The 15669-nt window shown below is 46.1% G+C and overlaps 1 protein-coding gene across 1 annotated transcript in view; it reads left to right on the top strand.

Moving 5' to 3' along the window:
- The window catches only part of CDR2 (cerebellar degeneration related protein 2), a 35307-nt gene that overhangs the window by 381 nt on the left and 19257 nt on the right, over positions 1–15669 (top strand). Inside the window, exon 2 of the mRNA XM_075318010.1 lies at positions 13925–14037. Within this exon, the coding sequence (XP_075174125.1) occupies positions 13925–14037 (113 nt within the window). The remainder of the gene's footprint in view (positions 1–13924; positions 14038–15669) is intronic.

Raw genomic sequence — 15669 nt, 5'->3', positions numbered from 1 at the left:
TTGGATGCGATCAGTGATGACCTGCAAACCATTAATAATTCTCCATCATCGGGACACGCTCCGGCCACATGAAGTGATTGGTGGGGTGATGGGGGGCTGCTGTGATGGGGGGCTGCTAATCCGTGTCACACAATGGAGACATTGCCATCACTTCTGTCCTTTTGGGTTAATTTTTTTTGGGTGATATTCCCCATTCTCTTCCCCGTCCCCTTTTACTGCAGTCAGACGGTCGTGCGGTCTGTGCCCTATATCATGTTAGGTCATCATTGTTCTGTCACTGTCATATCTGATAATTCTGCAACTACAGCCTGTATTCTGCACCTGCCCTGCACTGTATATAGCTCAGTGACTGCAGCCTGTATTCTGCACATCCCCTGCACTGTATATAGCTCAGTGACTGCAGCCTGTATTCTGCACATGCCCTGCATTGTATATAGCTCAGCGATAACAGGCAATATTCTGCACATACTGTACTGTATATAGCTCAGTGACTGCAGCCTGCATTGTGCACCTGTCCTGCACTATATAGAGCTCAGTGACTGCAGCCTGCATTGTGCACCTGTTCTGCACTGTATATAGCTCAGTGATTGCAGCCTGTATTCTGCACATGCCCTGCAGTGTGCCGGATGTGGTGAGCTTGATGCAATCCCCGCTGGGCCAGTCTCCCATTATCAGTCGGTAAGTGCAGCTTTGTCCTTCGCTGTCAGTGCTGTAGAGTGCGTCACAATGAATCACATCCCACACATCAGATTTATTAAATATTATAGTTAACCCCTTCATGTGCTTTATGGACTTTAAAATGCCTTTTACTCAATTTAGTCCATGACCTTTTTTATTTTTACCTTCTAAAGCGCTGTTCTGTTGTGTATTAACTTTTGACATTCCCTATATTGTCTAGGAGAAAGGGCTCAGATTTTTTTTTTTTTTTGTTTTTTGCCTCCAAGGCTATGTTCACACTGACTCTTCTGGAGAGAATGTGCCCTAAATTCCTCCTCCAAACTTACTTTTTAAGGCTATATGCACAGAAACTCTCCAAATCCCCAAACTCCTCAAACTCATTGAGTGCCCCCCGGTGTGCTGTCGCCGTGGCCCCCCGGTGTGCTGTCGCCGTGGCCCCCCGGTGTGCTGTCGCCGTGGCCCCCCGGTGTGCTGTCGCCGTGGCCCCCCGGTGTGCTGTCGCCGTGGCCCCCCGGTGTGCTGTCGCCGTGGCCCCCCGGTGTGCTGTCGCCGTGGCCCCCCGGTGTGCTGTCGCCGTGGCCCCCCGGTGTGCTGTCGCCGTGGCCCCCCGGTGTGCTGTCGCCGTGGCCCCCCGTGTGCTGCCAGGTGAGTATGTCAGCTTTCATGGCAGACAGGTGCAGTATTTGGCCTGACTGGTGGTTGTACCTCCTGTGTTCTCATGTTGTTGGGCCCTAAAATAGAGGAGTCTGGTAATCTGGGAATTTATTACGGTATATCTGATATATGTCATCATTGCAGCAGTTTTGCCCAAGTAATGATGAAATGAAGGAACCGCAGTGAATTGTGCAGAGATCAGTGCTCTGCACCTGGATAATGGGTTATGCAATAGGAATTCTAATCTGCTCAGTGTGGACTCTAGAGCGGACCGCGTCCACGCTGTGCACTTGGCAAGTGACGGCTGTCGGATTAATCGATCATTAACTGTTAATATTTTGTTCTGCTCATCACAAGGCCGCCTGTCCCACTGTAGTGCTGTGACGTGAGAGCATTGCTGCAAGGAGAGCATACTTGTCATGTTTTACTATATGGCGGCACATGGATTCCGTACTTTGGAGCTTCAGGGGCGACTGCGTGCGGTTGAATAATTTACTGCGCCATATACAAGCCACAGACTGCAGAAGTGTCCCAGAAGGAGGAATGTGTCCAAAGGCTAAATCCACATGGGTGATGTGTCGGTGCAATGTTGTTTTATTTAATATATACATATATATTATATTTCGTACGTCCTATTCTGATTCTCAAAATTGGTGTCTTACACTTGGACCTGTCATTTTCATCACGTGATTTTTTTTTTTTGTCCCAAAACGCGTTGTACATAAAATCACCATGGAGGTACCTTTTTGGATTGTCTGTTCCTTCATGGCATCATGGCGTTAACCCCTTCAAACACCGCTTTACAGTTCACATCCACATAGGGCTTCAGCAGCCGTGACTTTCCAGCACTTTCAAGTGCTTCAGACGCACGTAACCCGACAAGGTGAGCCTTTTCAGCGTTTCACCCATGTGTCTCACCCGGAGAAGTCCCTATTTGCCCTTCTGTTTTACAGCTCTTTTTGTTCACAATACTCGTAATAAGCAGTTGGATACTTGGTTAAGGGTACCGTCACACTAAGTGACGCTCCAGCGATCCCACCAGCGATCTGACCTGGTCAGGATCGCTGGTGCGTCGTACATGGTCGCTGGTGCGTCGGTACATGGTCGCTGGTGAGCTGTCAATCAGGCAGATTTCACCAGCGACCAGTGACCAGCCCCCAGCGACACGTGGAAGCGATGCTGCGCTTGGTAACTAAGGTAAATATCGGATAACCAAGCGCTTGGTTACCCGATATTTACCTTGGTTACCAGTGCACACCGCTTAGCGCTGGCTCTCTGCACTCCTAGCCAGAGTACACATCGGGTTAATAAGCAAACCGCTTTGCTTATTTACCCGATGTGTACTCTGGCTACGTGTGCAGGGAGCAGGGAGCCAGCACTAGCAGCCTGAGAGCGGCGGACGCTAGTAACCAAGGTAAATATCGGATAACCAAGCAAACGGCTTCTCTGGTTACCCGATATTTACCTTGGTTACACCTTACTGCAGGCTGTCGGACGCCTGCTCCCTGCACATTCAGATCGTTGCTCTCTCGCTGTCACACACAGCGATGTGTGCTTCACAGCGAGAGCAACGAGCCAAAAATGAACCAGCACTGTGTGTAACGAGCAGCGATCTCACAGCAGGGGCCAGATCGCTGCTCAGTGTCACACACAGCGAGATCGCTAATGAGGTCACTGCTGCGTCACCAAAACCGTGACTCCGCAGCAATCTCACTATGTGAGAAGTACCCCTAATACTTGAGTATGATAAAAATCAATGGGGGACTTCAGCATTTTTCCAGAAGATTTCCTGGGAAAAGGCTTGAGTTCCCCATTGACTTTCATTATACTGGGGTACTCTAGTCACGTCCATTCAAACATTAATTGCTCTTATTGAGTATGGAGCATGGTAGTGCTCGCTCATCACTAATATTTTTGCACCCATGTTACAATTACCGTAAATCCCAGCTACCCAAACAATCAGCATAATCTCTGAAGCTTTAGTAGACCCGCAGAGGTTCACATTGGTGTGAGCAGTCACGCTTGTGCACATAGCCTTAAAGGGTTTTACCACAACTGGACCGCTCCACTGAGTTGTTTGGATCGGTGCCATTCTCCCAATCACAGCCCTGTGTCTCCCCACTGGTCATGGGAGGTTGTCACGTGGCCACTGCAGCCAATCGGCAGACGTTAATCAGCTGCAGTCTATGCTATTCTATCTGGTGGAATAGTAAAGGCTGCAGCCAATCATTAGCTGCGGCGCTCACATGACCAGAGGGGGGGGGGGGGCAGCGTTGTAAATGATCACTGTTAGTCTGAGGCTGCTTTCACACATCCGGTTTTAGCAGAGCCGGCCATTCCGGCTCTAAAACCTAAGCAACGGACGTGGCGACAATACCTCATCCTTTGCATAAGTTTTTGACATGTGGCCCGTCCGTTTTTTGCCGCTTGGAGCACGCTACTGAGCATGCGCAATGGAAAAAAACGCATGCGGCGGCCGGATGCGGTGTTTGCCGCAGGATGCCGCATGCGGCGTCCATAGGCATGCATTGCAAATTGCGGCGCGATGCGTTTTTTTTTGCCGGACCAAAAAACGTGCAAGGCAACGTTCCATCCGGCCGCCGCATCGGCTAAATCTGCCGCATGCTGCAAAAACCGGACCGAACGCAAGCCCATGCGGCACAATCCGGCACTAATGAAAGTCTATGCAAAAAAAAACGCAACCGGCGTCAAAAAAAAAACTGTTGCGGTTTTTCTGCAAAGCACCGGATTGTGCCGCACAGGAAAAAAACGGATGTGTGAAAGCAGCCTGAGAGGTAGGAATTTGGAGGAGCTGTTGATAAAGGGTTGTGGATATCCCCTTTAAATTTGCCAATGCTCCGATCATCTAAAACCTATATACCTAAACTAATAATCATATTAATCTAATGTGCTGTCAAGAACGATGATCTTTTGTGCAGAACATCATTTCACCCAACAAACGTTTTGCTCATTTGTCGGGTGATTGGCAGCCGGTCTTATGGACTAGTGATGACACAAGGAGGCGACATCATCACGATCCGTAAATTGTGACTCAGAATTCTCCTGTAGGTTTATATGTCCTTCTTTTTCCCCCTCTCGTTGCGGCAGGATGTTACATAATCTGCTGTGTAATGTCTCCTCGTATTACTTTAGATGCTTTTTTTTTTTTTGCTTCTCACCATTGTGTCCGTACATTCCTTTAGTTCAGCAATTTCCTCCAAGAATCCTGAGCAGGAGATCCTGATTCCTGTTACTGAGCGATATTCCCGCCCGGACGAGGAGCAGGACTCTCATAGTTTCCATCCGATGTTCTTATAAATCAGACAAAACACAGTCTTCTTAGCGACTTATTACAATGTGACATTTTTTGCCAACAAGCGATAATTTTTAGGCAGATCTGGTTTCGCGACAATCTTAACAATATTCCAATTGCTACACACTGTGAATATCGCTCTGCTTTGAATGATATTATGATTTTACGATTTTTACCCCCATCTCATAAGGGCTTCATTGTGTCTTTCATGTAAGTAATATGATAAATAGTGTAAGAGGACAGGTCGGAGTTTCATAGTGTTTAAGGTTGAAGGTAGACTTAGGGGTACTTTGCACACTACGACATCGCAAGCCGATGCTGCGATGCCGAGTGCGATAGTCCCTGCCCCTGTCGCAGCTGCGATATGGGGTGATAGCTGGCGTAGCGAAAATGATCGCTACGCCAGCTTCACATGCACTCACCTTGCCCTGCGACGTCGCTCTGGCCGGCGACCCGCCTCCTTATTAAGGGGGCGGGCCGTGCGGCGTCATAGCGACGTCACACGGAAGGCGGCCAATAGAAGCGGAGGGGCGCGGGACGTAAACATCCCGCCCACCTCCTTCCTTCCGCATAGCCGTCAGGAGCCGCGGTGAAGGAGGTAGGAGATGTTCGTCGCTCCTGCTACTTCACACACAGCGATGTGTGCTGCCGCAGGAGCGAGGAACAACATCGGACCGTCGCAGCAAGGTAATTATGGTTTTCGCCGACGCTATACCGATGATACGATTATGATGCTTTTGCGCTCGTTAATCGTATCATCTAAGATTTACACACTACGATGTCGCATGCGATGCCGGAAGTGCGTCACTTTCGACATGACCCCACCGACATCGCACCTGCAATGTCGTAGTGTGCAAAGTACCCTTTATGTCCATCGAGTTCAACCCCCTGACCTAACATGTTGATCCATAGGAAGGCAAAAAAACTCCATGTGACAGAGAGTAAGCGCCACATTAGGCTGCTTTCACACCTCCGGTTTCTGCAATGCGGCACACTCCGGCACTTTGCAGGAAAATCGCAACCGGTTTTTTTTGCTGCCGGTTGCGATTTTCCTGCATAGACTTTAATTAGTGCCGCATTGTGCCGCATGGCCTTGCGTTTCATCCGGTTTTTGCCGCATGCGGCAGATTTAGCCGATGCGGCGGCCGGATGGAACGTTGCCTGGCACGTTTTTTCGTGCGGCAAAAAAAACCGCATCGCGCCGCATTCGGCCGATGCGGCGCATTTTTCAATGCATGCCTATGGCAGCCGGATGCGGCGCGATGCGGCAATAACCGCATCCGGCCGCCGCATGCGGTTTTTGCCACTGCGCATGCTCAGTAGCATGCCGCAAGCGGCAAAAACCGGACTGGCCGCAAAGGAAAAACTTATGCAAAGGATGCGGTGTTTTCACCGCATCCGTTGCATAGCTTGCACAGCCGGATTGAGCCGCAGAGCTCAAGCCGGATGTGTGAAAGCAGCCTTAGAGGAAAAACTCCTTCCCGACTCCACATTCGGCAATCAGACTAGTTCCCTGGATCATTGCCCCATCACAGAATCTAGTACACCCAACCAGTAATATTATATTTTTCAAGAAAGGCGTCCAGAGCTGTCTTAAATTTTAGTAGTCAATCAACCATTACAACATTGTGGCAGAGTTCCATAGTCTCACTGCTCTTACAGTAAAGAATCCACATCTGTGATTATGATTAAACCTCCTTTAATTAAAGGGGTTCTCTTGAAACAGAAAAAAAGAAAATGTTGTTATACAGCAGAAAGATAATTTCACCCAACAATCATTTTGCTAAGTGATTGACAGCCTGTTTTTAGGCTGTGTCCGCACTGAATTTTGTTTTTGAGACAGTCAAAAATGATGATTTTATCAAGTGGCAGCCACTTCAGGAAGCTATCCTTCTATGTGGTGTCTTCTAGACTTTTTCATACGTTTTCTCAGTCTTTATTCCGGTGTGGTTTAGAGCGGACCCACTCCAAAAGTCTCTTCAAAATCCTACATGGGCAAGATTATCTTGAACCGATTCCTTATAGGAATGCTAGCTTATGAGATAATCTTGCAGTGTAAATGGACCTTTTTAAGGCTTTGTGCACACTAGAAATGTCATGTTTTTCAAGAAACTTTCTTGAGAGACATTCTGGGAGCTGAAGATTCTTGCATCTGCGGAAAAAATCCGCACCAAATTCGCGGCAAAAACGCATGCAGATTTGCCGCGAATTACCCGCAAATTTTTCTCTGCGGATTTTTATGAATGGATAAGTGCAAATCCGGGGGTAATCCGCAGGAAATAATGAACATGCTCATTTTCTCAAGAAAGTTTCTCGAGAACATTTTCTCAAGAAACTTTCCTTGAGAAAAATTCGCAGTGTGCGCACACCTATTTTTTTTTCCATAGGTTTTGCTGGGAAATGTCTGCAGAAAGATTTAACACCTTTCTCAAGAAATTTCCGCAGCAAATACGCAGGTAAATCCGCGGGTAAAACGGTCTAGTGCGCACAAAGCCTAAGGTCCGTTTTATATGGACTGTCTGGCGGCACAATACGACCGCCAATCGGTAAACTTGTACCAATTTGGTCTTTTACATGCAGGTAGTGACCGATGCGAACTGAGCGACCTAGACTGGATTGCTCACTGCGCACAGGCCGCCATAGCTATCGGCAGAGGACGATGCACTGCCCAGAACGGTGTGGTTTGGGGTTTTTTTCTGTGTGCTGCATAGGAGATCATATCGCCCCCTGAATGACCATTTTATTTGTTCATTAGGTGATCGGCAGCCTATCTGCACCGCAAGAAAATCCTGAAACCATTTGTAACAGTCATTCATGATATTTTGCATTGTAAATGCCCCTTTACTCAAATCCAGACAGAGCAGCTTCTCAGACATAGCGAGGGTCTGTCTGAATGAGCCGCCTACAAGTGGTTAAACAGACCAGAAACAATAGCGTCTATTCTTATTGACCTCCCATTGTTCAATATATGGGCCTGTAAATAGGTCACAAAATGGCCACTGTCCTCAGCTGTTGTACTGAACCCTTTGTTAGCACTATAACAATGTTCTCTGTCCTGCTGCCTGCAGGATCCGATTAGAAAGGTTTTGCCGTTCTTTTTATTGTCCATCACAACCAATCACAGCGCAGCTTTCATTTTACCACAGTGTTGTGAAATTGAAAGCAGAGCTCTGGTTGCTATTGGCAACAAACATATTTTTTTAATGAAAGAGGCCTTTTTAATATTTCTTTTTAACTAAGATGTATAGACTTCTTTAATAAAGGCCTCGCTGTGCAGCCTGCGTCTACATAACACGTCTTGGAAGCTTTTGAATGATGTTTGTTTGTTTTTTGTATATACGGTATCAGTGAGACGTCCTTTTTGGAGTCTAATCATTTGTATAGCTCGTTTTTTGTTGTCATGTCTGTGAATGACCCCTCTGTGTCCCGTGCAGCTGCGCTCGCCTCCATCTAGTTAGTCATGGACGTTACATCAACTATCACTGCTGTGTTCACCAAATTGACATCTTGGAATGCAGTGTGTGTATGTGTGTGTGTATGTGTGTATGTGTGTATGTGTGTGTGTGTGTATGTGTGTGTGTATAGATAGATGGATAGAGGGATGGATAGAGGGATAGATAGATATCAGCTCCAGTGAAACCCCCCCCCCCCCCCCCACCTGTGTTCTGTAACATCCTGCCTGCAGATCAAATACTATTTTCAACATCTTCATTTCCCTTTGACGAGCTGTAAACAAATACAAAAAATAAGGAACAATATAATACTATGCTAATAAATTAGCTATAAAACAAATGAAAAACAGCATTTCCTCATTTATTATGTTGAGAAGAGTTTAATTCGTGACATATATAATATAATATAATATAATATACAAGTGCCTCTCGATAAATTATCAACAAAGTTATCAACAAAGTTATTTATTTCAGTAATTCAATACAAAAAGGGAAACACATATTTTATACAGTCCTATATATTATATTCAATCATTACACACAGAGGGATCTATGTCTATATATTATATAGTCGTTACACACAGAGGGATCTATGTCTATATATTATATAGTCGTTACACACAGAGGGATCTATTCCTATATATTATATAGAGTCATTACACACAGAGGGATCTATTCCTATATATTATATAGTCGTTACACACAGAGGGATCTATTCCTATATATTATATAGAGTCATTACACACAGAGGGATCTATTCCTATATATTATATAGTCATTACACACAGAGGGATCTATTCCTATGTATTATATAGAGTCATTACACACAGAGGGATCTATTCCTATATATTACATAGTCATTACACACAGAGGGATCTATTCCTATCTAATATATAAAGCTCTATGTATGTGTGTATGTATGTCCGCTAAAGGAATTTGCACCGTCACATTTACAATCACGAAACACCCCATGTGACTCAGGGAACGTCATAGACTGTTTTGACGGGAAAATTTAACCTCGCGCTTTAGTTACACTCCAAAATCCTGCCTTCATTAAACTGAATGGAGGTGAGAGCTACAGACTGTTAATAGCAACTGTCAGTGGTTGCTATAGGAACAAAATAAACTGTTAGTATAAGAAGCTTATTTGTGAGGTAATAAGATGTAGGTGAGGAGACGGATAGAGAGAGAGACAGAAAAAGACAGACAGCCCGGGCAAAGAGACAGTTACTATCCCGGGCAACGTCCGGGTACTACAGCTAGTATAATATAGTCATTACACACAGAGGGATATATTTAAAGTGTTATTTCTGTTAATGTTGATTATGGCTTACAGCCAATGAAAACCCAAAAGTCATTATCTCAGAAAATTAGAATAATTACCACAAAACACTTGCAAAGGCTTCTTAACCATTTAAAATGGTCCCTTAGGCTGGTTCAGTAGGCTACACAATCATGGGGAAGACTGCTGACTTGACAGATGTCCTGAAGGCAATCATTGACACAAAATGTATAATATATGCCAAACACTCACATGTCTACTTGTATGTGTATTTATAGAGTAGCAGTAAAAAAAGGGCAAACCTAGAGATAAAGGAATTAATTCCGGTTCTAGTTCCATATGGAGAATTGCTGATTAGATAATGTAGCTGTTAATGATTAACATATGAGACTTCACTTTCTAGTGAGCTGTATAACAAGACACGTGTTATAGAATATGTCTTTGACCTGTGTATACATATTTTATCTATTACATCTATATTTTTTGTGTGGCATCTGATCTGCTGTCCATTATGTCCAGTCCTTGTATTGTCACTGTACCTGGTATAGAAAAGGAGTATTAAACCTGCTGCCATGCAATACTCTATATTCATGAGATCTATATAAACCAAACACTGATTGGCGGCTTTCTGCCTATGCACAGTATACACCGAAAGTTGCAAATCCGTATAGTAGGCAGAGTTACATGCATGTCAGCAGAACTTTTTAATCAAAACTGAAGCAAGCAGCCCAGTAAGTGACACATCACTAGAATCTGAGTCTCTTCCCCTACAATATTTTGCTTAGCTGAGATGGCAAAAATTTGGTGACAGATTCCCTTTCACATGGTATAACTTAAAAGGAAAGTGTCATCAGGTTTTTGCCACCTAATCTGAGAGTAGCATAATGTAGGGACAGAGATCCTGATTCCAGTGATGTCTCTTACTGGGCTGCTTAGTGTAGTTTAGATAAAATCACTGATTAATCTGGACTACTTAGTGTGCTACCAGTTAGTCCAGCAAATTCATGAGCTCTGTATAACTGCTAGATCTGCAGCAGAGAAAACATTAATTTTTTCAAAATGACAGCAAACAGCTCAGTAACTGACACATCGCTGGAGTCAGGGTCTCTGTCTCTACATTATGCTGCTCTCAGATGGGGGAGCAAAAACCTGGTGAGATTCCATTTTAAAGGGTTGTCATCCACCTATTAATGGGCGGGGGAAGGGGGAATTGCTGCTCTCCTACTGGCTCCTCTGTACTTGGCACTAAATATGTGCCCCAATATTACCTTGGGGGAGTCACATGATTGGATGCCATTAGAAATCATTCCATAATGTGACACTGTAACTCCTAGAATGCTAGATAAAGAATATCCGATTGTGTCTTGCAGCTCTGGGACCTCTGGAGAGGCTATAATCACATATATATTGTAATGTATGGGTGCTGACATTGCACGGGTGCTGCCTACACGACTCTCGGTAATCCCATTCATTACTGTCTTATTTGCTTTTTCCAGTTTCATAATTGTCATTTGAACTGGTCCCAGCACCTCCCAGATTAAGAGAACAATACGGCTCCAGCTTTTTACAGGGCATTTTCCTTTCTCATAATTGTGGGTTGCTTTTTGCAAGCAGAGATCAAGCGTTTATACATAAGCACCTCAAGAATGTGTTTTTCGGTGTAAGGCTGATTTAACCCCTTGGTGACCAAGCCCAATTCTTCGCTTCTGACGTGTGTCACTTTCTATGGTAAAAAAAATGTTTCAACATATCCTTGTTATTCTGAGTAGTGGTGAGCGGGCACTACCATGCTCAGGGGGTGGGTACTCGTAACTAGTGATGAGTGGGCTCTACCATGCTCGGGTGCTCAGTACTCATAACTAGTGATGAGTGGGCTCTACCATGCTCAGGTGCTCAATACTCGTAACTAGTGATGAGCGAGCACTACCATGCTCAGGTGCACAGTACTCGTAACTAGTGATGAGCGGGCACTACCATGCTCAGGTGCTCAATACTCGTAACTAGTGATGAGTGGGCTCTACCATGCTCAGGTGCCCAGTACTCGTAACTAGTGATGAGCGGGCACTACCATGCTCGGGTGGTGGGTACTCGTAACTAGTGATGAGCGGGCACTACCATGCTCAGGTGCTCAATACTCGTAACTAGTGATGAGTGGGCTCTACCATGCTCAGGTGCTCAGTACTCGTAACTAGTGATGAGCGGGCACTACCATGCTCGGGTGGTGGGTACTCGTAACTAGTGATGAGTGGGCTCTACCATGCTCGGGTGCTCAGTACTCGTAACTAGTGATGAGTGGGCTCTACCATGCTCAGGTGCTCAATACTCGTAACTAGTGATGAGCGGGCACTACCATGCTCAGGTGCACAGTACTCGTAACTAGTGATGAGCGAGCACTACCATGCTCAGGTGCACAGTACTCGTAACTAGTGATGAGCGGGCACTACCATGCTCAGGTGCTCAATACTCGTAACTAGTGATGAGTGGGCTCTACCATGCTCAGGTGCCCAGTACTCGTAACTAGTGATGAGTGGGCACTACCATGCTCAGGTGCCCAGTACTCGTAACTAGTGATGAGCGGGCACTACCATGCTCGGGTGGTGGGTACTCGTAACTAGTGATGAGCGGGCACTACCATGCTCAGGTGCTCAATACTCGTAACTAGTGATGAGTGGGCTCTACCATGCTCAGGTGCTCAGTACTCGTAACTAGTGATGAGCGGGCACTACCATGCTCGGGTGGTGGGTACTCGTAACTAGTGATGAGTGGGCTCTACCATGCTCGGGTGCTCAGTACTCGTAACTAGTGATGAGTGGGCTCTACCATGCTCAGGTGCTCAATACTCGTAACTAGTGATGAGCGGGCACTACCATGCTCAGGTGCACAGTACTCGTAACTAGTGATGAGCGAGCACTACCATGCTCAGGTGCACAGTACTCGTAACTAGTGATGAGCGGGCACTACCATGCTCAGGTGCTCAATACTCGTAACTAGTGATGAGTGGGCTCTACCATGCTCAGGTGCCCAGTACTCGTAACTAGTGATGAGTGGGCACTACCATGCTCAGGTGCCCAGTACTCGTAACTAGTGATGAGCGGGCACTACCATGCTCGGGTGGTGGGTACTCGTAACTAGTGATGAGCGGGCACTACCATGCTCAGGTGCTCAATACTCGTAACTAGTGATGAGTGGGCTCTACCATGCTCAGGTGCTCAGTACTCGTAACTAGTGATGAGCGGGCACTACCATGCTCGGGTGGTGGGTACTCGTAACTAGTGATGAGTGGGCTCTACCATGCTCGGGTGCTCAGTACTCGTAACTAGTGATGAGTGGGCTCTACCATGCTCAGGTGCTCAATACTCGTAACTAGTGATGAGCGGGCACTACCATGCTCAGGTGCACAGTACTCGTAACTAGTGATGAGCGAGCACTACCATGCTCAGGTGCACAGTACTCGTAACTAGTGATGAGCGGGCACTACCATGCTCAGGTGCTCAATACTCGTAACTAGTGATGAGTGGGCTCTACCATGCTCAGGTGCCCAGTACTCGTAACTAGTGATGAGTGGGCACTACCATGCTCAGGTGCTCAATACTCGTAACTAGTGATGAGCGGGCACTACCATGCTCAGGTGCTCAATACTCGTAACTAGTGATGAGCGGGCACTACCATGCTCAGGTGCTCAGTACTCGTAACTAGTGAAGAGTGAGCACTACCATTCTCGGGTACTCGTAGCTAGTGATGAGTGGGCACTACATGCTCGGGTGCTGTGTAGTCGTAACTAGTGATGAGTGAGCACTACCATGCTGAGGTGCTTGGTACTTGTAACTAGTGATGAGCGAGCACTACCATGCTGAGGTGCTTGGTACTTGTAACTAGTGATGAGTGAGCACTACCATGCTGAGGTGCTTGGTACTTGTAACTAGTGATGAGCGAGCACTACCATGCTGAGGTGCTTGGTACTTGTAACTAGCAGTCGGATTCTTGGATGGGCTCAACTCGTGTACAGAGTATAATGGAAATCAAATGGGAGCGCGATCATTTTTCCTGAAGATCGTCCGGACTGCCCTACAGTACGGCACGCTCCCTTCTCTGATTGTACTTTGACAGTGAGGTGTCGATCTTTATTTAGAGCCTGGTGTGGGCAGGAGCTCTGCTACATGACAATCTAAAAATTCTGACTATGTCAGATTAGCTGCAGCCAGTAATCGAAGTGATACATCGTTGGATTCAGAATCTCCTTGCCTACATCATGCTGCTCTGAGGTAGCAAAAACCTGCTGACTGATTCCTTTTAAGACAAATCCACTTCAAGAAACTTTCCTTATCTGTGTTTTGTTTTTGTTTTGCCCACATTTGTGCTCCCATGTCGGTTTTTGTGATCCGTTTGGAAAGAATCAAAACCTCCCCTCACTTGGTTCCTTTTCCAATCCGATCCCAAAATGACATGGATCCATCTAACCCAGTCACACTATTTGCACATCTATCCATGATCTTCATATGTTACCACCCGCAGAGTTTATATCCTCTATATTGTGATTATTTCCAGATCTGCAGCTGGCCGCCGAGCTTGGCAAGACCTTACTAGACCGCAACACTGAACTGGAGGAGTCCCTGCAGCAGATGTACGCCACCAACCAGGAACAGATCCAGGAAATCGAGGTACAAAGCTTGTCCTGTGTCGTGCCGCTCACCATTGTGTATTCATACTTCTGTACAGAGATTGAGATTACCTCCGTTTGATGTCTTCAGGCTACAAGCTCAAATTGTCTCCTGTGTTATACCCAGAGCTGCACTCCTAATTCTGCTGCTTTTTGGTTCTCAGTAGCCCACGTCCTGGGAGTCACTTGGTTGAGCGTTATTCGTACCTAACACAAGTGCTATACATCAGTCCTGGCATTGTCAGAGCGCCATTAAACTATAGGACGTTGCGATTCCTATGTACTTGCTGCCCCCCCCCTATAGAAAGGTGATTATCTGAAATAGGTCGAATTGAAGCACTTCAGGTTAATCCATACTTTGCAACAAATCCTCAGACATAAAGCGGCTGTAGAGCCCTGTGTATGCAGTCACATTCACACACATATTAATAAATGGTTTGTCTAATAATCCGGTCTAGATGATAAACCTGGAAATTATAAGGCAGTGCATTATAGGGAATGGAGTGCAGTAACAGCTGTGAAAGTCGATTTTCTCCTCATGTGGCCTAGCCGGTGTATGGAGATTGTTTCCCGTTTCGTAGCTTCTCCTTAAAATCGAATATCTTCTTGTAAAATTTTAATTAGTAAATGATCGGATGTTCTGGGTTTAACGCGGCCCCCTGATATTTCTGAGAATATTGATTTTAATGTTGTGATATGAATAGAATATAGGAAACAATCTAAAACAATATTTTATTTAGCCCTCCCCATCCTTTTACCGCCTTTCCCCTTTTTCCTGCCCTTTCCCCCTCCCGCTTTTTCCCGCCTTTCCCCCCCAATCTTTTTTTTTTTTCCCGCCTTTCCCCTTTTTCCTGCTCTTTCCGGCTCCCGCTTTTTCCCGCCTTTCCCCTTTTTTCCTGCCCTTTCCCCCTCCCTCTTTTTCCCGCCTTTCTCCCGCCTTTCCCCCCTCATTCTTCTCCTGCCTCCCCCCCCCCCTTTTTCTGCCTCCCCCCCCCCTCCCCCTTCCTTCCTCGTTCTTTTCCCGCCATTAAGAGGTTCTCACACCAGTGCAACTCCTGGGATTTTGGTATGTGTTGAGGGGCATAATTTACGATAGTTAGATCCCTCTTGTCTTCAGTCCTGGTACACCAACAACTGAGCGTTACATTGATTTGGTTATGGATACAGTGGTACAACCATTTCCCCTTAGCGTCCCAGAAGCCATTTTCCAAAACAACCATGTCAGGCCCCATGTTGCTTGTGCTATGCCTAAACGTGTAACCATTGCCTGCAATGTCTCCATACTTGTCTCCCATTATGCACATCTGAGACATTATTGGTCAGCAATTGCAAATGGAGCTGCCATCACTGGATCTTGATGGATTTTCCCAAGTGTAGCGTGGCAGAACATTCTTTGCACCATTATTGATAACCTTATTGTTCGCAGGCAAAGCATATAAGTGCTCTAAACCATGCAATGTAGCTCTGGCAGTATGTTTAGGATCTTTGTCCTGCTGGAAGGTGAACCTATACTCCGTCAACTCTTTTGCAGCGTGTAAGAGGTTTTCCTCCAGGATTGCCATGTGTTTAGCTCCATCCATCTTCTCATCAATTCCAACAAGCTTCCCTGCCCCTGCTGAAGAAAAGCCTCCCC

This window comes from Anomaloglossus baeobatrachus, chromosome 7, assembly GCF_048569485.1.
Source record: "Anomaloglossus baeobatrachus isolate aAnoBae1 chromosome 7, aAnoBae1.hap1, whole genome shotgun sequence".
NCBI lineage: Eukaryota > Metazoa > Chordata > Amphibia > Anura > Aromobatidae > Anomaloglossus > Anomaloglossus baeobatrachus.
Note: the sequence above shows the minus strand (reverse complement) of the source record. Positions and strands in the feature narration are given on the sequence as shown.